This window comes from Eutrema salsugineum, unplaced genomic scaffold (genome assembly GCF_000478725.1).
Source record: "Eutrema salsugineum unplaced genomic scaffold, Eutsalg1_0 scaffold_9, whole genome shotgun sequence".
In the NCBI taxonomy this organism is placed as follows: domain Eukaryota; kingdom Viridiplantae; phylum Streptophyta; class Magnoliopsida; order Brassicales; family Brassicaceae; genus Eutrema; species Eutrema salsugineum.
This window is the reverse complement of record NW_006256342.1, coordinates 2951075-2975632: the sequence shown is the minus strand read 5'-3', so window position 1 is coordinate 2975632 and position 24558 is coordinate 2951075. Positions and strand designations below refer to the sequence as shown.

General features: G+C 39.0%; 5 protein-coding genes across 9 annotated transcripts; 4 read left to right on the top strand and 1 right to left on the bottom strand.

The window, feature by feature from the left end:
- Window positions 1-6312: 6312 nt before the first annotated feature.
- On the top strand, window positions 6313-10017 carry LOC18008834. Its single transcript, XM_006390437.2, has 6 exons — window positions 6313-6520; window positions 6746-7305; window positions 7800-8081; window positions 8594-9001; window positions 9093-9319; window positions 9507-10017. The coding sequence occupies exons 1-6, from the start codon at window positions 6372-6374 to the stop codon at window positions 9756-9758; spliced, it is 1878 nt and encodes a 625-aa protein (XP_006390499.1). The 5' UTR covers window positions 6313-6371; the 3' UTR covers window positions 9759-10017.
- A 679-nt stretch (window positions 10018-10696) lies between these two features.
- Window positions 10697-16367, bottom strand: LOC18008473 (kinesin-like protein KIN-14P). Of its 4 annotated transcripts, XM_024155917.1 has the most exons (20): window positions 16240-16367; window positions 15462-15783; window positions 15177-15304; window positions 14968-15051; window positions 14819-14896; window positions 14639-14731; window positions 14504-14533; window positions 14222-14392; window positions 13582-14112; window positions 13427-13508; window positions 13252-13347; window positions 12970-13149; window positions 12743-12849; window positions 12441-12620; window positions 12172-12338; window positions 11827-12080; window positions 11567-11730; window positions 11127-11449; window positions 10915-11036; window positions 10697-10789 (listed from the first exon to the last, which is right to left on the bottom strand). In XM_024155917.1, exons 2-20 carry the CDS (start codon window positions 15697-15699, stop codon window positions 10731-10733), a joined length of 3087 nt encoding a protein of 1028 aa, XP_024011685.1. In that variant the 5' UTR covers window positions 15700-15783; window positions 16240-16367; the 3' UTR covers window positions 10697-10730. The 4 variants fall into 4 exon arrangements, with proteins under 4 accessions (XP_024011685.1, XP_024011689.1, XP_024011693.1 ...); XM_024155921.1 differs by lacking the exons at window positions 14222-14392; window positions 15462-15783; window positions 16240-16367 and having other exon boundaries at window positions 12172-12336; window positions 12442-12620; window positions 15177-15299; XM_024155925.1 differs by lacking the exons at window positions 14222-14392; window positions 14504-14533; window positions 15462-15783; window positions 16240-16367 and having other exon boundaries at window positions 12172-12336; window positions 12442-12620; window positions 15177-15299.
- A 982-nt stretch (window positions 16368-17349) lies between these two features.
- Window positions 17350-21216, top strand: LOC18008909 (carbon catabolite repressor protein 4 homolog 5). 2 transcript variants are annotated; one of them, XM_006390435.2, is made up of 14 exons: window positions 17350-17665; window positions 17766-17929; window positions 18307-18372; window positions 18449-18501; window positions 18828-18909; window positions 19083-19129; window positions 19235-19322; window positions 19543-19635; window positions 19726-19758; window positions 19882-19973; window positions 20126-20249; window positions 20555-20640; window positions 20743-20827; window positions 20975-21216. In XM_006390435.2, exons 1-14 carry the CDS (start codon window positions 17416-17418, stop codon window positions 21032-21034), a joined length of 1323 nt encoding a protein of 440 aa, XP_006390497.1. In that variant the 5' UTR covers window positions 17350-17415; the 3' UTR covers window positions 21035-21216. The 2 variants fall into 2 exon arrangements, with proteins under 2 accessions (XP_006390497.1, XP_024012593.1); XM_024156825.1 differs by having other exon boundaries at window positions 17350-17689.
- A 429-nt stretch (window positions 21217-21645) lies between these two features.
- On the top strand, window positions 21646-23416 carry LOC18008830 (UDP-glycosyltransferase 89B1). The gene has a single exon (XM_006390434.2). The coding sequence runs from the start codon at window positions 21795-21797 to the stop codon at window positions 23193-23195; it is 1401 nt and encodes a 466-aa protein (XP_006390496.1). The 5' UTR covers window positions 21646-21794; the 3' UTR covers window positions 23196-23416.
- Window positions 23417-23510: 94 nt separating this feature from the next.
- LOC18009072 lies at window positions 23511-24546 on the top strand. Its single transcript, XM_006390433.2, has 2 exons — window positions 23511-24026; window positions 24138-24546. Exons 1-2 carry the CDS (start codon window positions 23562-23564, stop codon window positions 24312-24314), a joined length of 642 nt encoding a protein of 213 aa, XP_006390495.1. The 5' UTR covers window positions 23511-23561; the 3' UTR covers window positions 24315-24546.
- Window positions 24547-24558: the final 12 nt, after the last annotated feature.

The following is a 24558-nucleotide window of genomic DNA, read 5'->3' as shown; positions in this document are numbered from 1 at the left end:
GTACCATGTTAATTGAACACGTAACATGCATTTAGCTAGTCTGCGATTTCTGAGCTCTCTCATTCTGAGCGATAGTGCGATTAGGGTTTCTTCCTAACCACACCGGCGGCTAGCCTCTCGCTAGTCAACGAGAATCCCCTTTTTTTCCCTTTTTCAACCTCTAATGGATTCTTCTCTCTCCCCTCCTGATCCTCCTGATCCTCCCGATCCTAATCCCCTTCCTCCACCACCATCCTCTCTTCCAGATCCCGTCTCCACGTCCACAATTCAGGCTCCTCCTCACGTCTCCTCAGTTCCTGGGGAAATTCCTTCTACCACGGCTCCCTCTTACGCGGCTCGGTTCAAGGCTTCTCTCAGGAACCTCAGAAAAATCTCAGCACCTACCTCAATCAAAGATGGCTCTCCAGTGGTCCTTGCTCCGGAATCAATTCTTCTACAAGCGGCTGACCTATGGAAGGGTCATATCGTCGCCCAATTTCATGGCTTGATTCCTCTTCCCGAAAAAATTTTCCATGACCTAAACCCGGTTTGGGGAAAATTCGGAAATATAACAATTTGCACTGTCTCCGATACTTCCTGTCTCATACTCATCCCCTCTCTTCAAACCAGGGAATGGGTCCTCGAAGTCGGATATTGGCAAGCTGCTAACTGCGCTTTCTCTGTATTTCCATGGTCTCCTGATGGCAATCTCCAGATCCAAGAACTGCTGACAGCTCCTACTCTGGTAGTGCTGAAGAATCTTCCTCCGCAGTTATACTCCCTTGATGGTATCAGCCTTGTCGCCAGCGCTATTGGGGAGCCGCTGCATACCGAGAAGTCGAAGCTTGACCCTTATCACTTTGGAGACACTAAAGTCAAGGTCGAGATCACTCTTGATAGCTCACCACCCGAAGTGGTTATTGTCCGCGATACTCAGGGAAACACAGTTCGAATCCGGGCGGAATACCCTCGCCTCCCTCCTAAATGCTGCAATTGTGGAAAATTTGGGCATCTACTTAATCGATGTCCGATGCCTCTACTAAAGAAACCAAAGGGTAAGGAAATACCCAGAATAGCAGTCGCCTCCTCCAAGATATCTCTGGCTGATCCTACCTCTGTTGGCGATAAGGAAGATACCCCTGTATCCCCAGATCGTAACAAGAACACTGTCAAAAGGTCTGTGGCTCGAAAAAAATCTTGCGGTAACACACTCCCTCCAGCCTCTCCTGATTTCGTTGTTGGGGAGTGTAGTTCGTCTGCTTTGGGGTCTGCTTGCAAGGTTGCTAAGGGCCCTGTGATGGGGGACAAGGCACCGATTGATGCAGATTCTACACCAGGTGAGGTTCCGGACATTATTGACCCTCACGTGGATGATTGTTTGCAGAGCATTGTCCCGATTACTGAACCTTCTTCCGAGTCAAAATGGGAGATTGTCCAACGAAGATCACACTCCAGTTCTCTAAAGAAGCCGCCTATCCAATCGTTTGGCAAAGCAAGGAAGTTGGTTAGAGCTACGGTTTTTAATGCTCTTATCGACCCCAAAAATACGAAGTCTCCGGATTCTACAAATCGCAACCTTACCCGTGTTTCTTCAGGTAAGGATGATACTCTCTAAAAGCTTTGCTTTCCCTATATTTTTTGGTATTATTATGGCGACATTTTGTTGGAATATCCGAGGTCTTGGATCACTCTCTCGCCAGCGGATAGTTCGAAACTGGGTCACTCGCAATAGACCAGTTATTGGCTGTCTTTTAGAGACGCATGTAAAGTATAATGATGCGCCTAATATTTTGTCATCCACCTTCCCTGGATGGAGGTTCGAAAATAATTACTCGGCTGCTGAGAATGGAAGAATTTGGGTCGTCTGGGACCCGGCAGTTTCGGTTATTGTCTTCTCGGTTACCGACCAGATGATGGTGTGCAGTGTCAAGTTGCCTGGTTTTTCTACTTCCTTCGTGGTAACGTTTATCTATGCTCGAAATTGTGAAGTTGAGAGAAGGAGATTATGGGCGGACATATCATCTCTTCATTCAGATCATCCTATGAGTTCCACTCCCTCCTTGTTTATAGGTGACTTCAATCAAATCGTTTCTTCTGATGAACACTATTCTTTAAGATACTCTAATCTACCTCTTAGGGGCATGGAAGAGTTATCATGCTGTATGGAAGATAACCAGCTTGCAGACATCCCCTCTCGTGAAGCTTTTTTCACATGGACCAATTTGCGACCTGAAGATCCCATCCTTCGCAAACTAGATCGGGCGGTTGTTAATGAGGCTTGGTTTAACGCCTAACCTGACTCAGTGGCACTTTTTGATCCTCCAAGTGATTCGGACCATTCACCGTGTTTAGTACATCTTGCCGCTCCGGTCCAGGGTGGTAAGAAAAGTTTTAAGTACTTCTCCTTTTTATCCACTCATCCCTCCTTTACCGCTTCCATCGCTAGAGACTGGAACGGAGTTGAATTTGCAGGATCCAAATTGATTACTCTTGGAAAGAATCTTAAGGCTGCACAGATGTGTTGTAAAGCTTTGAATCAGGAAGATTTCAGTAATATTCAGAAGCGCACCCAAGATGCTCTTGATCATCTTGAAGAGGTACAGAGGAACCTTATGACAAATCCTACTAACGCTTTGGTTTTAGAAGAATGTGATGCTAGGAAGAAGTGGGTTTTCTTCTCTAATGCCCTTGAGAATTTCTATAAGCAAAAATCCTGAATTCGTTGGCTTAGTGAGGGAGATCAGAACACCAAGTTCTTTCACAAGTCTGTCATCGCTCGTCAAGCTCGCAATCTTATCAGAACGCTTCGTCTTGAGGATGGCACCAGAGTTGAGAATCAGGACCAAATTAAAGACTGTATAATCGTTTACTTCCAGAATCTTTTGGGTTCGGTAAATGGCGAAGTCGTTTCTTACTCTGTCGAAACAATAAAGTCAATTCACCCATTTAGATGCTCATCTTCTCTGGCTTCCCAACTAATTGCCATTCCTACAGATGTTGAGATCAAAAAGGCTCTATTCTCTATGCCCAAGAGTAAGGCACCTGGACCTGATGGGCTACCTAAGGAATTCTTTGTAGAAGCTTGGGAAGTTGTTGGGACTGATTTCACTTCTGCGGTAAAGGAATTCTTTCTATCTGGCGCCTTGCCTAAGCGGTTTAACCACACCGCAATCATGCTGATTCCAAAGGTAACAGGAGCAGACATGTTAACTCAGTTCCGGCCGGTTGCCTGTTGCACTACGGTCTACAAAGTAAATTCTCGTATCATCACAGCTCGTCTCAAGCTTTTTGTGCCTTCATCCGTTCAAGGAAACCAAGTTGGTTTTCTGAAAGGTCGGCTCCTTTGCGAGAATGTACTATTGGCTTCTGAACTAGTCACAAACTTTCATAAAGTTGGTCCCTCCTCTCGTGGCTGCCTGCAGATCGATTTGACAAAAGCGTATGATAACCTAAGTTGGAAATTTTTGCTGAACCTTCTTCACGCTTTTGAGCTTCCGCTCACTTTTATCAAATGGATCGAAACTTGTATCTCTTCTCCAACTTACAGTGTGTCTCTTAACGGTGAGCTGATTGGGTTTTTTCCAGGCAAAAAGGGCCTTCGTCAAGGTGACCCCATGTCATCTCTTCTTTTTGTTCTAGCCTTGGACATTTTATCAAAGAAGCTTGATAGTGGGGCCGCCTCAGAAGCCTTCATCCCGCATCCACAATGCTTCGCCCCTCTTGTCACACACTTGAGTTTCGCGGATGATGTACTCATATTCTTTAATGGTTCAGAGCCTTCTCTTCACGGAATTATGGATATCCTAGATGATTTTTATCTCGCATCGGACCTTCGTTTAAATCGAGAGAAGACAGCTGTGTTTATTGACGGTAGTGATCTTGATTTGGTGAGGAATGTGGCTAGTTCCTTTGGTCTTCAGCAGGGTTCTTTTCCAGTCCGTTATCTGGGAGTCCCTCTTACTTCCCAAAAAATGCGAAGACAGGACTATCAGCCCCTAATAGAGAAGATAACTAGTCGCTTTTCCTCTTGGACCTCTCGCCATCTTTCTTTCGCTGGTCGTTTACAGTTGCTTCAGTCGGTGATCTATTCTACTATAACTTTTTGGGCTTCGGTCTTTGTGTTGCCCAACAGTTGTATCGCGACTCTGGAAAAAATGTGTAATGGATTTCTCTGGAAAGGTATTCCAAATTCAGCTAGAGGGGCAAAGGTTAGTTGGGACTCTGTTTGTACTCCTAAGAAGAGTGGTGGTCTTGGTCTTCGGAGGCTCTCCGCATGGAATAGAGTATTGGGTTTAAAGCTGATTTGGCTTATTTTCTCTGCTGGAGGATCTCTGTGGGTTTCCTGGGTGCGGCATAATCTCATTGGTTCTGGAAATTTTTGGTCTTAGGACCCGGGAAACTCTTCGAGTTGGATATGGAAAAGCTTGTGTAAGCTGCGACCTATAGCAAGACAGTTTCTATTGTGTCAAGTTGGATCGGGAATTTCGGCGAGCTTCTGGGAGGATAATTGGAAAACTTTAGGCCCCCTTATCGAGATTGTTGGTTCTAATGGCCCAAGAGTAACGGGTCTTAGCATCTCCGCAGTTGTGGCTGATGCCTTGCATCTCGGTCAATGGCGTGTATCCTCCTCTAGATCGCGTCACCCAATTATTTCTCTACTTCAAGAGTGTCTCCCTCCATCTTCTAGTATTGCAGAATCAGAAGTAGATGACCTTTATCTTTGGAAGTCGTCTGATGGATTAGGTAAGGACACCTTCTCATCTTCCTGCACATGGGCTTCTCTCCATCCGATGGAAGCAGAAGTTGAATAGTACTCCTTGGTTTGGTTCAAGAATCGAATACCTAAGCATGCATTCATCTCCTGGATCGCGGCAAGACACAGGCTTCCCACTCGAGACAGGTTAGCTTCTTGGGGTCTCAATGTTCCTGCTTCCTGCCTGTTGTGTAACTCAGCCAACGAAACTCGCCAGCACATCTTCTTCGATTGCTCCTTCAGTCATCAGGTATGGTCCTTCTTTACCACCAAAGCCCATCTCTTTCCTCCTTCTCTGTTTGAGGATTGTTTGAGATGGATGAAGGATCCTACTACCGACAGAAATGTTGCTCTTATCCTAAAGCTCATCTTTCAAGCTTTAATATACCTCATATGGAAGGAGAGAAACTCTCGTTTGCATTCAGGGTTAGTTCGTCCTTCTTCAGCAATCATCGAAGACATTTCAAAAACTCTCCGTTGCAGACTTGATCCCCTGTCTCGCGCGCAAAGGAACCTGCCATCCACGGTATCGTATCTTACTACTTGGTTCGCTATTTTTCATCCTCCATAATTGTTGCTGCTTTGTGGTTTCTGTTTTATATTCGAAGTGGGTTGTAATATCGCTGTTGTATCTACTATTATCAAAATAAAATATCCTTTAAAAAAAAAAAAACATGCATTTATATATCTATATATATATATATATACAGTAGTCATATAGACCTATCATATAAAATATCTCTTTGGGAAAAGCAAAAGCTTAAACACAAGTTTGCACTAAGAAACCCTTTCTCAAAAAAAAAAAAAAGTTTGCATTAAGAAGCGTGTGACACGGTTTTGGCCTCTTCACTTTCTTTTTGCTGCAGAGATCTTTTTATTTTTGTTTCCATCCATAATTTTTGTACGCGATAATTTAATTATTTGATCCATATTATACAATATTAATAGGATTCTTGCCTTTAGTAAGTCGGTAAACGTCATCGGCTTTATTTTTATTCTTTCAGGTAAAAATAGTCTTCCACTACATTCATCTCCCATCATGCATGTTCTGCCAAATTCAAGTTTATCAATTTCAACAAATCAAATTGTCTTCTTTTTTTGTTATCATAAATTTCATTGAATTCCTTATATAATCGTATATTAGAAATCAAGATTCTGCATATATACCTGATTGGTAAAATTCGAAAATTCGGGTAAAAATTCATATATCGCACGATCATTTCACTTCCACTACATAACGATGATTATAAAAATCTAATTTAATAATATATAAAAAATGAGGTAAAGGGAGCCAATAATCTTCATACTTGGAACTTGGTATAATATCGCTATATCAGCATGCCCTTTAAGAAATGAGTAGGCGTATAATCTTGTCTTAAGGAAATTATAAGAAATTCAATTCTGTAAATATATTTCTAAAATTATATATATATATATAAAATCATATTAATAAGAAAATGATAAGAAATAAAAGAGAGAAGCACTCAACTCAGCCACTTTTATATTTTTTTTGGGGAGTAAAATCAACAACTTTGCTTTTGAATTCGTAGCTAAGGAAGTCTCTCTCTCTCTCCATTTGATAGGAAGAAGAAGAAAGATAAAAAAGATAAAAGAAAGAGAGAAAAGAGATATAATTAAAATGCAATGTTATACAAATGAAGAAGCACTAGCAAGTCTCTTCATCAATGTCTCAACCTCCTTCTTTCTTATTCTCCTCCTCCTCTACTCCGCCGTCTCTCTCCTCCTCAAGCTCGTCCACTTCATCGGCGGCTATCCTCTCCTTCAAAGGTACATATGTATATGCTTTCTTTACTATGCATACACATATATGCATAAGATAAATATTGAAGAAAGTTTTAGTTATGTATTTCTAATAGAGTATTTAGCATATAGTTAGAACAAAACTCATGGCTATTATTGCTGAAATTCTTATAATTTTGAATACCGATCAGAGAAAACATTAAGAATTTTTTCTCAGTTAGGAAAAATCTTAATAGTTTTCTTATTGAGTAGGAATGAAGATGAATATGATTCCGCAGCGTGGTTGTCCGATGAGGAAGAAGAGGAGGAAGAAGAAGAGGAGGAAGAAGAAGAGGAAGGGGGAGAATTCAAGATATCGTGTAATACAAGTTACCTTGTCATACCTAGAGATCAAAAACCGGATCATTTGATAGCCGACATAGAAGAGGATGGAGAATCTTTAGTCTTTTACAATAATAATCCCAAAATTGACATAAATAATCGACACACGAAGGAGTTTATGAATGTTCATCATACTCATGAAGAACACGAGGAAGAAGATGATCAAGATTCCAACAGTTCTTCCACAGAGGAGGAACATTTTTCCTCTGCCAATGTTTCTCCTTATCGCAGCGAATCATCACTAGAAGATGAAGACGAAGGCGTTGAAGATCTTCATGACGATCGTTACGATCATGATGATGATGATGAGATAGGAGGAGTGTCACGATACGACGTCGTTGAGGATTTGATTCGTAAACGACCAGACAGAAGTATTCGTGGTCCCTCTCCTATCCAAAGTGGTTTGGTGTTCAATGACAAAAGCCACACAGGTATTATTTTCTTTTACAATCTCTTTAACATTTTTTTTTAATTATTTTTCTTCACATGCAAATAGAAAGTTGTTTTCTTTCTTTCTACAAGTAACCAAGATTAACACGGTTTCACCGGTCATTGAATAAAAAATTGAAATAAATTTCGGTAAAGATAGGTCGTATATCCGATTAGACATGATCAGAAAAAAAGTATATGGATAATACTCACTATATTTTTCTTGTTATAATGTCAAGTTTGATGAATTTCTGACTCGAAACTAATTATAGTACGTTAGTTTTATGTTCTGTATCTGTTCTATCTCTTATTATGTCTCATTTTATTTTTAATATGGGATCACTTATGTATAGACTCAATTAATTAAATTTCAATGATATTACTTATTATGACGTTATTTGTTTCTCTAAAACCGCGAAATTAGAATAGCAGCAACAGTACTCTCTTAACCCGGTGTGCTAACCATGTTTCGATTTGTTTATTATTTTGGTTGCAGGAGAGTTTGTGCCTAATGGAGGAATCAAGAAAGTAAACGTGGAGATACAGTCAGAGGAAGAAGAAGAAGATGAGAGAGGAGAGATATTCGGAGAGTCGTGTACGAACGGTTCAACGTCCAAAAGCTCATCGGAATGGAGAAATTCTGTTAAAACCGACGACCCGTTTTCCTCATCCTCTCGCCGGAGTTGCCCTAAATGGGAATCTTACACCGTCTTCCAAAAATACGACGAAGAAATGACTTTTCTCACTAGGATATCTGCTCAAAAGCTTCAGGAAACAGGTAAATAAAACATCATTTTATAAAGTTTAGTACCGTACGTTTTTATTTCGAATAAATAAAGTTTTATAATGTTTCTAATTAAACACGTACGATAGAATGGTCAACACTAAATTAGTAAATTTGGATTGGGTCGAGTTTGAGTTTTAGTTGCTACATTTGGGAAAAAATGATTTGTACTTGTAAACTTGCCACAACTATTAAGGAAGACTAGTTTGAGTCTAAGAAGATTATGAGAAAAAAATTCGGAACTTTATGGTTGGCTTTGGTTTGGAGATTATTATTTTTCCCGTTTTAGAAAAATAATAACTAAAAAAAAAAAGGAAAAACTTTTACGAGTTGGTGGTATATACTGTATACAAAATCATGTTTTAGTCAACCTTTTTATCTGAATAAAGAAACTTAAGTGTCAATTCGATTTTTAAAAAAAAATTCTTAGAACTATAATTAATATTTGGTTTGAAAAAATTTAATTTGTCCAATCGATTTATCTGGCTTGAACACATCTTATACAGAATCGTTGAAGTCAATCATGGTGGAGCCAAGATCAATGTCGGAGAGGATCGTTCACAAGCTATCATCAAACGGACATAAGAAAAGACATGAACAACATCCAAGTAGTAACGGTTCAAGACTAAACCCATACGTGGAACTAGAAGCAGCTTACGTGGCACAGATATGTCTAACATGGGAAGCTCTAAGTTGGAACTACAAAAACTTTGAGAGAAAAAGATCATCCACGCAACGAATTAGCTTCAACGACATCGGATGTCCCGCCGGAGTCGCCGACCAATTCCGTACGTTTCATATTCTACTACAAAGATACGTCGAGAACGAGCCTTATGAACATGGAAGGAGACCAGAGATTTATGCTCGAATGCGAACTCTTGCTCCCAAATTGCTTCTTGTTCCTGAATATCAAGGTAGCTAATTCTATATGAAAGGCCATGCTTGTACATTCGGTAGTCTTAGAGGGTCTATTCGCTAAATAATAGTCTGATAATTTGGATATAGATTACGAGGAGGAGGAAGAGAAAGAAGAAGAAGAGGGTTTCAAGGCAAGGATAACGTCAGCTGCGTTCTTGATGATAATGGAAGAATGCATAAGAACATTCATGAACTTTCTCAAAGCGGATAAAGAGAAGCCTTGTCAAAAGATCATCAAAGCTTTTTTCGGGAGAACTAAACGAGGCTCCGTTGATCCAACCCTTGTCCATCTCATGAAGAAAGTCAACACAAAGGTCAAATATATTTCAACATTTCTATATATTTCACTACTTTATATAACTTAAAAAGGTCGGTTAAAAAGGATTAAGTTTTCTGAATATTATCATTATTAAATAATGTGCTCTTCTACTTTCTGTAAAGAGTCTAATGTTTATCAACATTACGTGAATTATATCTTATATCATTTATAACCGTGAACAGAAAAAGGCGAAGCTAAAAGAGATGAGTAAAGGAGGAAAATACATGAGGAAGAAGAAGATGAGTATAGAGGAGGAAATGGAGATATTGATGGGTTTAATAGACCTGAAAGTGGTGTCAAGAGTATTGAGGATGAAAGAAATGAATGAAGAGATGTTACACTGGTGTGAAGAGAAGATGAGCAAAGTTAAGATAATTCAAGATGGAAAGGCGCTTCAAAGAGATTCCACCCCACTTTTCTTTCCTCCACATTGACCCCACTATTTTAATCAAATCTCAGAATATACCCTTTATTCTTTCCCCACCCACATCCCTTCTCTTTTTCTTTTTACACGTCATATTGTAGGAGATCTTTTAGACAAAACCACAAATAAAGAACACCAAAAAGTTTTTTTATTGTAGATAGGATATACTGTAGATTGCTTTAGTTCATTTTTCTTTCTCTTTGCTTTTCCATTTCTTGCTCTGTATCTTTTTACTTTTTTGAAATAAAATTTCAGGCTTTATTAGGTAAGGATGGTGACTCATACACTCAAGGAATCACAGTATTAGGCATATAGTCTTTCAGGGAAGAAAATCAAATTACTTGTTCCATACTTCAGATAGAATTTATTAGTTATGTTGTTAAGATAACATTAGAAAAGAATCGTAAGAAATTATGATCATATATTTATATCAAAATAAATATATTGATTTCAAATCGAGTTTACAAAAGTATACAATTTCTTTAAATTTAATACAAATGATCAGACAAACATCCAAGGAGCAAATTTTGAGATTGTTATTTTACGAATAGCTGAATCATTAAAAGAGGAATTGCAATTAATTCGCTTATAAAATTGTTGGATTAGCAAATAGTTAGAATATAAATTATTATTTTGGAGAATCATGTGATTAGTATAAGTACTACGAAAAATCGCAGGATTTTTCTACAATCCCATCACCCTATGCATGAGTTGCCAACAATACCCTAAAAGTGTGATCAATTATTTTCCATTGGTTTATAAGAAAATTTGTGAAATACTAAGCTTCGTATTTACAAAGTGTGTACATAAATAAGATAAATTATTGGACAAATTTGTAGTCCCAGTCGAAGCCAGATATTTGAGGAAAATGCAAAAAAAAAAGTCGAAATAAGTTAAGGTACGTAAAGTTTTCTGAAACAAAAACAAAAAGATATATGCAGTGTTCGTGTAAGGTTATGGTGGCTAGGGTAAAAGCATAAATTTACGCCCACCGTCTAGAGGACTTTGCCAAACTAGAAACGGTTCCAGTCTTCTTAATACCTGAGAAACATTATAAAAAAAAAAATCAATGTAATTAATCTGATAATAAACCAAAATTACACAAATTTAACACTTTTAATCTTCAAATTGTAATCTAGTATGTATAATCTCTCAGTTTCGCTTACTTGATGTGGACATGCCCGACGTGACCTTAGCAACGGTCGATGTTGTTCTCGTAGCTACTTTCCGAAGTTTATCGAGTGGTCGTGTTACACTCGTTGTTGACCTTGAAGTCATTGACTTAGCTCTGCGATTGCAATTAAAACGTTTTAAAACAACACAAAGATCTATTAAAACCATAAAAAAAACTAAAACAAGAAACAATGATGTCTTTAACCTGTCTGAAATTTTGGGTGGTCTTTTAGTAACATCCATGGATCCTTGAGTTCCGACAGAAGCAGCATCAGAAGTAGCCTCGCTCAACCTCTCCTCGTACTCTGCTTCGACAGAGGAAGAGAAACTCTCGCCGTCAGTAACAGAGTGCCTTGACTGTGATGAATAGTCTCCTGTTTCTGAGTTTACGTCATCGATTTGTCCAAAGCTCTTTCTTCTCAACATCATTGGTTTCTGAAGTCTCTGCGGATGATGGCTATCCTTTACCAAATGAAGCCTCTCTATCTCTTCGTCTTTTCTCGCTATTGTGTCCTTAAGGGACGCTAACTGTAAACCAACAAAATGATTCATATATATATATATATATATATCTAGAGCTAATGGCAAGCAAGATCATAGTATATAAGAGAGAGAAGACGAGTGAGAAAAGTGTGTTTTACTAACCTGTTCCATTAAATTTTGAACCTCTCTACCTTCTTTACTGCTCTTTGCAGCACCAAGTTCGACTCCAGAAACACGCTCTGCGAATTTCAAGGTACTCATTGACTCTGAATATGAAGTAGCATCAGGGTTGAGTTGCACAAACATTAGGGTCTTTGCTCGTCCTCCTGTATAAAAGCCAACATCACATAGAAACAAGCTTATGATATTTTCTCCTTCTTAAAGGTTTTGTTTAGAGAATATAACAATTTAACTTAACTAACCAAGAGAACTTTGGAGTATCTGTGTTAGCTTGCTGTTTCTGTATGGTATATGGGAACTCTTTGAAGCGAGAGAGAATATCACATCTCCAAGAGATGAGAGCGATTTGTTTATATGTTGTGCTTCTCTAAGCCTGTCCCCTGTTACTTCAGAGCGATCTACTCTCTCACTTCCTGCTAGATCCACCAAATGAAGATTGCCGTATAGAACAGAACCGGTCTTCATGTCTTTACCACGAACGTGAACAGTGACAATGCTGCATATTTATATAAAGGAGTCATACAAATCGGTGTTAAAAAAACATGTTTGTTTTTGTTACATGGGAATCAATATGAAGAAGAACCAACCTGTGAGAGCGACTACTTCGTTCATTCAAGGCAGTAGAACCAACAGCTCGATTCTGTAGTCCAATCTCCATCAATGTAATCACATCTGAGGTTGATGTCACAGGATACATGCTTGCATCAGGCACAGCCAGACCATTTTGTGTAGTTGTAGAAAGGATCCCTAGTGTGTGCAGGTCAAGGGAAACAACAAAAAAAGAAAGAATGGATACACACTTGCAATGGAAAACTATAGATCAAACAAGAATTTTAAAACAAAATAAAAAAGGATATTTCTTTTGAGAATTGTCCTCAGAGAGCAAATCCAGAACTTGTTCGTTGTATATCTCCACCATTTGCACTCCCACTTCATAATTTATGTTTCCCTTACGAAATTGAGATATTTTAAAGAGATCATTCAGAGCACGATAATTAACTCCCCAATCCTCTTCACTTGCTCCGTCTGGACCACTCTGAAAGAAGGTAAAAGACGCAAGTCAGTGTAATTCCTATGAAACTCAACATATGATCTTGCTTAGGCCACTGAAGAAGAAGAAGAAGATTTCTTTTTCAGAAAAGGAAAATGAAAACATACCATTGTATACGTTTTCCCTGATCCTGTCTGACCATATGCAAAGATACAAACATTGTACCCATCAAGCACTGACCGAACCAGGGGTTTTATATCTGAGAAGACCTCAGCTGCAAGAATCCAAAATATCAAAATGAACTTAAATATACTTTGATGTTTCGAAATGTACAATACATAATATAAATGATAATGAAGTAAATGATAAGCAAAAGAAAAACAGAGCGGGTAACCTTGAGTAGCATTTGGACTATAAACTTTATTGAACTTAAATTGGCGAAGACCGTCTTTCCCAAGTTTAGTGGGATTGGTGACTACCAATTCTCCATCCTCACCAACGTACTCGACCACTGTGTTTGCACCACCCTGTCCAGGAAGGAAAGGCCTCACCCGGCAAAATACTCTTATGTTTCCTGCAAGTCACAAGTATATAACTTATAGGCTGCAATTCTGTTTTGGAAATTTACATATCCGAGCATATATTAAATAGCAATACATAACATGATCTTCACTACCTTTGAGCTCCTGAAGCTCGTTGAAAAGCTTCCGGTTTTCAGTTAGTACAGCGTGATAGTTTTCAGCAGCATTGCTAAGTTCAATCAGTTTCTTTCCTGAAGAGAAACACTACAAATGTTACAAGGTCATGAAAAAAATCTATCATGACTAGTATCCATAAGAAGATTCTCTCACCTAATTGGCTGAACTGTTCTGTATAGTTCTCTTGAACCTTCAATAGTTCTTGCTTGATGGATCTTGAATAGAACCTCAGCTCCTGAGATTCAGCTTAATCAGCCAACCATATCTTATACAATAGTTACTCTAGCAAACAGTTTGTGCAAACATACCTGTAGTGCCTGAGACTGGTTATCAATAAAGCGTCTATAGGAAACTTCTTTCTGACTCCAACTTTGGAGTTTAGACTCAGATTTTTCCTCCATTTCTTTGACTTTAGTCTTCCAGTTGGCAAGGTTTTGTTCAAGCTCTTGAATCTTTCCTTCAAGGCTTGTGTTAACAGTTTTTGTTTCTTTTTCCATTTGTTGAAGCTCTTTTACTTTTTCCTCAAGAGTTTTTTTAGCAGTATGTGCTTCTTTTCCCATTTTTTCAAGCTCGTTGACCTTTTCCTTAAGGGCAGTTTTTGCATTGTTTGCTTCTCTTCCCTCTTTTTCAAGTTCCTTCAGCCTGCTCTCAAGCCCTGTTGTTGCCACCATTGTTTGGCTTTCCATTTGCGAACACTTCTGTTCATATGCTTTTTTAGTTGCTTCTAGTTCTTGCCTTAACGCAGAAATCTCAAGGTTGAATTGATCATTTTCTTTTGATAGCTTGGCCATATCCTCCTCTTCGTTTTTCCACTGTTCTTCCCACTTTGCCTTCTCTGTCTATATCAAACAGGAAAATCTCATGTTAAGGTAAATTTTATGTCAGGCCAAGCCATTAATCAAACTAGAAAACTTTGACTAAAGTCAGTTCATAAAGCAATGTACCGACCATGGTTTGGCTTTCCAATTGAGAGCATTGTTGTTCATATTCTTTTCTAGTTGTCTCCAGTTCACACCTCAACGCAGAAATTTGGAGGCTGTATTGATCGTTTTCTTTCAATAGCTTAAGCATATCTTCTTCTCCGCTTCTTTTCTTTTCTTCCCAGTTTGACTTTTCTGTCTATCATTCAGAAAAAAATCCCAAGTCCAGGTTAGTTTTCTTGTCAAGCCTATTATAAATACTTCTTACTAAATTCAGTTCACAAAGCAACTCGTAGTATAATAATGGTACCTTTATCTGTCGAAGCTGTTGTGTAGCAATCTGGCAAAAAAGAAAAAAAGTTATTTGGCAGATGTAACACATTATGAAACAAGATCCTAAGCAATGAGTCTCTCAAAGCCTAAACTCACTATAACAAATGATTACCTCATTCTCTTCACCACTTCCTGATGCTAAGGCTTCAAGGACTTTAATCCTTGACTGGTACTTCTCCTCACGAGTTTTGAACATATTGTTTTGCTGCACGGTAACAAAAGGAAATTACTCAGCCAAAAAAAAAAAAAAACCGGGAATTGAACATTTGCTATCAAGTAAATAAAACCATACCGTTCTTAGATGCTCAGCTTGAGTTGTTATGCGTCGCTCAATCTCTTGAACGACTTTTCTCAAGAGACATGCCACTCGCTGATCATAATAAGCTTTTGTCAAAATTATTTCCCAGCCAGTAAAAAGGATAAATGAAGTCATCCAAGTACCTGAGGGACTTCACCATTCTTTTTTTCGATACTTTCATCAAGAATTCCATTCACGACGCTTAGAAGTGACTGCGTAGGAGCATTCTGCATCAAACATTATGCCAAGAACATTGTAAAGAGGATCCAAAAGAAAACCAACGGTTTCAAAACGAATAATCAAAATCCAAGCAAATGCAGAAATTCATTAACAAGGTAATAAGAGGAAATACATCTAAGCTACTCGATTTCATCATTTCAGAAATCTTTGAGGCTTGAAGATCATAACGCCCCTGTTTCATTTGGAAAACCTCATGAAACTTGTGTCCTCCATGGTGCATTGATCCAGGGGATAATGGATCTGCCGTGAACAGAAGACAATTCAAGAATCACAAAACAAGAAGAAAAGTATATCTATATACATACACATACAAGTTAAGACAGTAATACAAGAATACCTATGTAGAAATGGGAATGGATTGAGACAACAAAAAAGTAAAAAAAAGAAAGTAAAGTACCTAATGCTCCGGAATTGGCAAGGGCTTGCTGAAACTTGGAATCTGCCAGACTTTTGTGCCTATCATCTCCAGATAATGGAGAAAAAGGAGAGAAAGGACTACGAGGAGTTGAATCTCTTTTGGAATCTGCCAGATTTCTATGCCTTTCGTCTCCAGATAATGGAGAAAAGGGAGAGAAAGGACTACGAGGAGTTGAGTCTCCATAAGGGCTTCCTGATTGATCACGCATTGAATTCATCACGCGTGCGTCGAGGTCCTAAAACCAAACTCTTATGGAAACACTTGATAAACCCAAAACTCCTTCATTCTCTACCAACAACTCCTGAGACATGCATGATTGATTTTTTAAAAAAGACTTGAGCGTTAGATAAAAATCCATGAAAGAAGAAGCTAGAGGAACCCTAAAAGAGTCTAGTTTCATTTCTTTTTCCACAAGCAAAGATAGGTTAATATATAACAGCTTGATCAAATTGAAACGCAAGGAATTCCAAATTTGAAGGAGGCATTAAGCCCTGATAATCACAGTTCCATTCATTTCATTTTTATAAGGATCAAACAACACTCCAATGTTAGCAAGAAAGAAAATAAAAAACAGCGCTTTTTAGAGACGAACCTACCAGGAAATGAATAAAAGGGGACATTTTGGTGCAACAATAGAAAAATTGACATAGAAAAACTAAGTCAAAACATATTTAATATAGTCGTTTGATCAGGAGAATAGGATCATGGCGATAAAAATATGAGGAGGAAGAAGAAAGCGATCATTTTTCCTCCTTACCTTGAAAATCCAGAAGAATTTTTTTTCTGGGGAAAACTTGGAAGCGCGTGTGGAGGAGGAGGTCCAACCTGAGAGAAAACAGAGAGACGGAGAAAGGAGACGTGATGGGAATGTGGGTTGATTTGATTACTGATAAAACTCAAACGATTAGTTTTTAGTAAATTACAATTAAAAAACAATTAGAAAAAAATTAAGATTTTTGTTTTTGGGGTTTTGGTACGGAGGGAGGTAGCGCGAATGTAGGAGGAGGCGGTAACAGGGTCTCTTCGCTTCTCCAATCGTTTATACGGGTTTATGACACGTGGCAAATCTCGGCTAAAACAGGAGGAAAATCATCATACCAAATGCTAACAGAGAAATACGGGATTTAAATCATTTAAGAGACGATTAACTCATAAATATATGATTTGGAATGAGTAAAAAAAAAAAAAATATATATATTGGAATCTTTGGAGTTTGGAGTTTGGACACCACGTCCTTATAGCTCTTATGTTTACTTCGAACCATAGATTACATTATATACTTATGTTAAAGAGAATACTTTATACTAACCATAGATAAATAATTCATAGTGATCAATTGATTATTGGCATCAAACTTCCATATCGTTTAGACAATTCTTTCTAATTAAAGCCAGATTAACAAACAAAATCTTAGTGATAAGAATATTCGTTTTATGGTTGTTACTTGTTGGTGTTAAGGATAGTATAAATATAACACTTCAAATTATATAACTAAACATTTTATTTTTCTGCTAGTTGCTAAGTTTACTCATGGGTTTTTAACAACAAAACAGCAGTATTTTAGTATATTTTTTCTCAAAACAAATCAATCACTACATCTGATTTAAATTGTACATATTGTTAAATTTTATGGATTTCAACTCTAAACTTGTAATTGGCAACTGAGTTCAAAAGCTAGTTCTGAACATACATTAAAAATGAGAATAAAGATATCAAATGAAAATCCATATTATTAGAACCAGAATATGATTTGCAATAAAATATTGAAAATCCAAAATAAACCGGTGGCATAAGGATAACCAAGTGAATACGGTTCAACCGAGTGAATATGGTTTAATTTTCCAACAAGACAAACGGAAAGCTGAAAGCTCACGGTGGGAATCGGAATCGATCGCCACGAATGCGGAGTGGCTACTAGCGGGAGAAGACGACGATGCGGCACTCAATCACCGTCACCAAGAGGAAGCGATCTTTAATTTCGGAAACATCGGTGAACATATACAAAAAATCCAATAATCACGAGTCAATACCCCGACCACTTGGAGCCCGAACCCTAAAATCCCACCCTTCCAGCCGGCGAAGTAAGTCTTCTCGCCGCCGGCGACGGATAAGCAAGGAGAAGATCTCGAGTTCTTCTGAGCGCGAATGGGTGTTTTCCGCTAGCAATTTTAGAAATCTCAAAGGTCTGTGCAATGCAATCACACTCGGTACGGTAGCATACATTAATCATGCATTTAATTTAGGATATGAAAAATCAACTGATACCTTTTTTTCATTGATCAGATAAAGTAGTTTTAGTCTCGTACAATCTACTTGGCGTTGACAATGCGTCGAACCACATGGACTTGTATTTCAACGTTCCGCCGAGGCACCTGGAGTGGAGTAGACGGAAACATCTCATATGCAAGGAGATTGGTGGCTATAATGCAAGCATCTTATGTCTTCAGGCAAGTTTTTGGCTTTACACTATCCGCTTGCATAGTGTATTGGATGATTAACATGGAAATTCCATGCGTATGAGAAGGCGCAAGCAAAGTTTGTCTCTTGTTGAATGTCTTTCTTGGTTTTTTCCTGTAGTTGTATTCTCCATATGAGTTATTGAGTTGGTTCATTGTTAATGTACTGTATCTCCCTTATGTAATGGTTCATTGGAGGATTGCTCTCATGTTGAGAAATGGGTTCTCTTTGTTAATAAAGAAAAAGAGGAACGGCCTAGAGCTACATTGTGTTGCGAACTTATATTTAAATTTCATTTATATCCAACTACGTGCGTAGAAAGATACGTTTGTCTGGTTGCATTATCATGAATTTAAGTTCACTGCAGGAGGTTGACCGCTTTGATGAACTAGATGGTCTTCTTAAAAATAGGGGCTTCCAAGGTGTTCACAAGGTATGTATGAGTCAAAAAGTGTATAATCTCGTATGCATTCCAGGTGCTCTTTTTATAATGTCTAATATTTTTGTAGATTCGTACTGGAGAAGCGAGTGATGGTTGTTCTATATTCTGGAAAGAGAAACTGTAAGTTGTTATTTCCATTTAGGGTTATTTTGTGTGTGGTTGGAAGGCTCGATATGCTGGCGTCAGGAATCTAGCCATTTGGACTCTCCGAAGGGAATATCTCTTTCCTGGAGTGTAGGAAGTTAATTTCACAAGTATTAACTAGTTTTTCTTTCAAATGTTTCGAAATTCTTCATGATAGGTTGACGTTGTTATCAGTTACGACCTTGTCTTCAGAATATATCGCTAAGCTTTGCTTTCTAATGTTTCTCGATGTAGTTTATTTTGTATTAAACTTTTCCTCTCCTAGTTTCACCATTCATGTCATAGATGTGCTGTGCATGCAGATTTAAACTTCTACACCATGAAGAAATAGAGTTTGATAGATTTGGCCTGCGAAACAATGTTGCTCAACTTTGTGTCTTAGAGGTATGCACCATTTAAAGTATTTAATAGGACTACAGATATAGGATAAGATGCATCTTGATTGTGGGGATTTAATTTAATTCTGTTATCTTTGCAGCCATGCTAATTACTTAATATGCTTTAGTATCAGTACTTGTCAAATAATTAATCTCTTTTGATTCTGTATTTCGGAACAGATGAACTGTGAGGACCCAAAATCTAAATTATGCACGCAATCTTCAAAGTATGTCTGAGTTCTGTTCTGATTCTTTTACTGGAGAGAAGATTCAAGATACTGTTAAGATCTTTATATATCCACGCTCACTGCGTTGACTTGGTTGATTTCTAGGCAAACATCTACAAGTTCTCGAAGGCTAGTGGTTGGGAATATACATGTCCTGTTCAATCCTAAGCGTGGGGATATCAAGCTAGGCCAGGTACGGATTGCTAGATCCTTACAAAATTCCGATGAAATTGGCTTATGTATAGAATCTGTAGAACATTGTTCACACTACACATCCTACGTTTAGAAATAATAGCAACTTTTTGAAGAGTATTTCGTGGTATTTATCAGTACATATATGCCTGGTAGCATAGATAAGAAATTCTCAGTAGCTCAAACATTTTGTTGATATTTGGAATACCACAAACTTTTAGGTCAGACTCTTTCTAGAGAGGGCTTACAAGTTATCACAGGAATGGGGAAATATTCCAGTGGCAATTGCTGGTGATCTGAATAGCACTCCAAAGGTGATTTCTACCAACTTTTTTTATTGTTTCGGGTTACTTATTCTATTGGCTGAAAATTATTCTGATATTTGTTCTGAATTTGGTGGACAGAGCCCAATCTATGATTTCGTAACTTCAGCGGATGTGAGTTTTATTGAGGGTCCTGAACTCTTGCCTTTACATTTTGCCTGGTCTTTTTTTTTCTTTTTCTTACTTCGCTGGGATAGTTGAAGTGAACTCTATATATTCCTTTTTCATTTTGCACAGTTGGATACACAACTCCATGACCGCAGGCATATTTCTGGTCAGTCTGAACTTGATACAAAGGAGAGGTTATTTAGAAACCATTATGCCTTTAGGTAATTGGAAGTTGGTCGAGATGCTTGGTTTCTCTGAGTTATGTATTTGTGTGCCTTTTCTGTTTATCTGATGAACTGGTAGATCACTTATATCTCTTCGTTGGCCAGTGCGATATCAATTTAGTCTAAGTAAACAACTCCCCATTTTTCAGTGCTGCCTATGCGTCACGAATTAATGAATGGAGTCAGGAAGAACTACAGCTTGCAACTGGTGGTCAAGCAACTACTCATGTCCAACATCAACTGAAGCTTAACAGCGCTTATACTGGAGTTCCTGTAAGTGTTTTTGTTTCTTGTTCACTACTGCTTGAGGCATTTGATCTATGAATAAGTCTTTATTCAATCCGATAACTTGGCTGGATTCATCGAATAGAGTTGAAATCTGCTTGACAGGAAAAACTAAATTTAGTTTCTCTTACCTGAAGAATAAAAAAACATACATCCAAGAGAAATGAAAGTTTGTTTACTCAGAGCAGCTATAGGAAGTGTGGCCTTCTTTTATACTCGATTATAACAAACGTTTAGGGAAAGCAGCATGTTGTAGCTGTCTTTCTAGTATGCTAACACCTTAGGGCTTTCAGGGTACCCATAGAACGAGAGATCAACGCGGTGAACCTTTGGCAACAACGTATCATTCCAGGTTCCTCGGAACTGTTGATTACATATGGTACGATTGTTGTGATATGCATACAAGTTATAATTATGCAATCCCAATCATTAATCAGAGCTGTTGTATATATGGGAATGTTAATCAGAGGTGTTGAAACAGGCACACCAAGGAACTTGTTCCTGTGAGGGTTCTTGAAACCTTGCCAACTGATGTTTTAGAACGAACAGGTGGATTACCAACTGAGGTATGCATAATTTTTTCTTTTCTAAACTAACCTTTTTTTTTCCCTTCACTCTTTGCTTTCTTGAGTAACTTGTTTCATTTTCAAGACTGTAAATCCGTGATTACTGGGAAAGTTGCCTATAAGTCTCTGACCGATGAAAATTTGTAGAAATGGGGAAGCGACCATCTCGCTATCGCTTGTGAACTTGGCTTTGTCAGTGAGCGATGATGACACGGTTAATATGGCCGTGCCTACTGAAGACGTAAAGAAACATTGCCTACGTCACTCAATTTTTATGTCAAACTTAGAAATTAAATTTGAAAAAAAATTTATTGTATATGGTTTATGCTACATATAAGTTTCTATTTTAAAGCTTTGATCACCAATTCACCTCTAATATCTCTTAACTTTTTTTTTTATAATCACAACCTAATTCTAAGATCAATAAATAGCTAGTACGTCTATATTTCTTCTCGATTTTTAATTTCTGTTTCTCGATCCACATAGAGATGTTTACTTGAAACGTTTAATATATATATATACTTTAATTATTGTTTGATGACTAATATACACACGCTTTTATTGGTAAATCACCTACTAAACACCTCACCAAATCTTTGTGATTTTAAAAAATTAAAGACAAAATTCCATGTTTTAGGACGTGTACCTATGAGGAGCGAGGACCCATTTTGCTACAATAAGTAACCAATGTAAGAGACGTTACGTAAATATTTCTTAATCTGTTCATTCTAAATTAAGCTCTTCTGAAGTGTGATTTGATGCTACAGTAATATAGAAAACTCGGATTCACTCAGTATTATCGAAAAGAGTCGTAAGCATTTTCTCCAAGTGACGAAACAACATTGGTAACGCAAATGGTTTATTTGACAGTAACACACCTATTTAAATATATCTCTGTCTTCTCTTCTGCTTCACCAACATTCCGGCAAAGAAAAAAAACAAAGCTCACTAGAAAAAAAAACTCATAATGACAGTGAATGAGAATTACAAGAATCCGACAAAATCCCATGTCTTGATCTTCCCATTCCCGGCGCAAGGCCACATGATTCCCCTCTTCGATTTCACCCACCACCTCGCTCTCCGCGGCGGCTCCGCCATAACTATCACAGTTCTAGTCACTCCTAAGAACCTTCCTTTTCTCTCTACTCTTCTCTCCGCCGGACTTAACATCGAAACTCTTATCCTCCCTTTTCCCTCTCACCCTTCAATTCCCTCCGGCGTCGAAAACGTCCAAGACTTACCTCCTTCCGGTTTCCCTTCCATGATCCACGCGCTTGGTAGCCTCCACGCGCCGCTTCAATCTTGGATCACTTCTCACCCTTCTCCTCCTGTAGCCATCGTCTCTGATTTCTTCCTTGGATGGACCAAGAATCTCGGAATCCCTCGTTTCGAATTCTCTCCTTCCGCTGCTATCACTTGCTGCATCCTCAACACTCTCTGGATCGAGATGCCCATAAGGAAAAACGACGATGAGATCCTCGAGTTTCCCAAGATCCCGAATTGTTGGAAATACCCTTTGTCTCAGATCTCCACGATCTACCTAAGTTACGTTGAAGGAGACCCAGCTTGGGAATTTATTAGAGACTGTTTCAGAGATAACGCGACGAGTTGGGGACTCCTCGTGAACTCGTTTTCCGCCATGGAAGGTGTTTATCTCGAGCATCTTAAGCGAGAGCTGGGCCATGATCGTGTATGGGCCGTAGGCCCAGTTCTTCCTGTATCCGAGGGTAACAATCGTGGTGGCCCAACATCGGTTTCCGTCGACCACGTGATGTCGTGGCTTGACGCACGTGCGGATAGCCACGTGGTGTACGTGTGCTTCGGAAGTCAAGCTGTGTTGACTAAGGAGCAGACTCTCGCGCTCGCTTCTGGGCTCGAGAAAAGCGGCGTCCATTTCGTGTGGGCCGTCAAGGAAGACTCGTCACCACGTGGCAATATCTTAGAAGGCTTCGAGGATCGTGTGGCTGGGAGAGGTCTGGTGATCAGAGGATGGGCCCCGCAAGTGGCTGTGCTCCGGCACAGAGCCGTGTGCGCGTTTCTAACGCACTGCGGTTGGAACTCCGTCGTGGAGGCCGTTGTTAACGGCGTGCTGATGCTGACGTGGCCGATGAGAGCAGATCAGTACACTGACGCGACTCTGGTGGTCGACGAGTTGAAAGTGGGCGTGCGTGCTTGCGAAGGACCTGACACGGTGCCTGACCCGGACGAGTTAGCCCGAGTTTTTGCTGATTCAGTCACCGGAAAGCAAACGGAGAGGATCCGAGCCGCAAAACTGAGGAAAGCAGCGTTGGATGCGATCCAAGAACGTGGAAGCTCTGTTAAGGATTTGGATGGATTTATCGAACATCTCGTTAGTTTAAGTCTTTAAGACTAAACAAATAATTCCATATACATTATTGTGGTAATTATTCCCGAATATGTTCACTAAGAAATTTAAATCTCCAAGACTGTATTTTATTATGGGGATTATATTGTCGTAAGATTCAAATTGTAGTGTGTCCGTAGCATATGTTAATTGTAAGATTGGGCTGTATCATTTTGTATAACTTCGATTTATGTTTTTATTTTAAAAAAAAATTTAATACGTAATGAATCGGGTCAATTGGGATCGGGTTGGGTCGGGTCAAGTTTCAATAAGACCCGGAAAGAATGACGTTATTTCTTTTGTTTCCTTATCTTCTTCGAATCTCATTATATTCGCTTCCCTCTCTCACATATCCACACAACTAAAGAAATGGCTCTCACCGTGAGCAGCGGTGGCGGAGGAGCTAGTATTCGCTGCATAGACCTCACCGATTCTTCTCGAAATCTCTTCTCCTCCTCCAGACTCGTTAACATCTCTTACCCCTCAAGAACCCGTCACCACGTGGTCTCTGCCGCCAAAAAAACCTCCTCTACCGGCCGGTTCGACAGCAAGAAGCGTCGGAGTCTCGTCCCGACGACTACCAAGGAACAGCCCGAAGAGCAAAACGGTGTCTACGACGGCGAGAAACCGCCGTCACAGATCGAAATCGCCGACGACGACGACGGCGAAGATAGGTTTGCGGTGAATACTCGCTTCAGAGGTGATCCCAAAGACGCGCCTAAGTTTGCGATTAAGGATCTTCCTGGGCTCGAACCTGATCCGTTTGAAGGTCCTCAGTGGGATGGTCTAGGGTTCTTCGTTCAATACTTGTGGGCTTTCGGGATCCTTTTCGCGGTAATTTCAATCGATCAAATTTTCCAATTACTTTTATAACGATCCCTAAATTTGAAAGCTTGCTTGAGTTGAACCAATGAATTCACAGTGCGTTGGTTAATTCTGTAACAGCTAATCTCCGGCGGAATTGCGGCGGGGACGTACAATGAAGGTGCAACGGATTTCAAGGAGACTCCAGTGTATAAAGAGGCGATCCAATCTCGTGACCTTCTCGACGAAGCAGAGAGTTCCAACTCGGAAGATGTGTTCGAGTCTAACCCAACAGAAGTGGCCCCTAGTTTGGATTAGTTTCAGTTCAGTGTTTAGAGAAAGAAGAAGAAAAAAATACTGAATCTTTTACTTTTGGGGAGCTAGTTTGTGTTCATAATGTTATAGAACCGAAGCGAAAACCGATTATAAGAAACGAATTATTGTTTGTCATTGTTCTGTTCCAAGCATTGCGTTGTCTGAAACTTGCTTTATGAAGAGAACCAATAATCTCTTCTTTCTGAAATCTCTAAATAAAATTGTTCTTGATTCATATAGAAAAGTG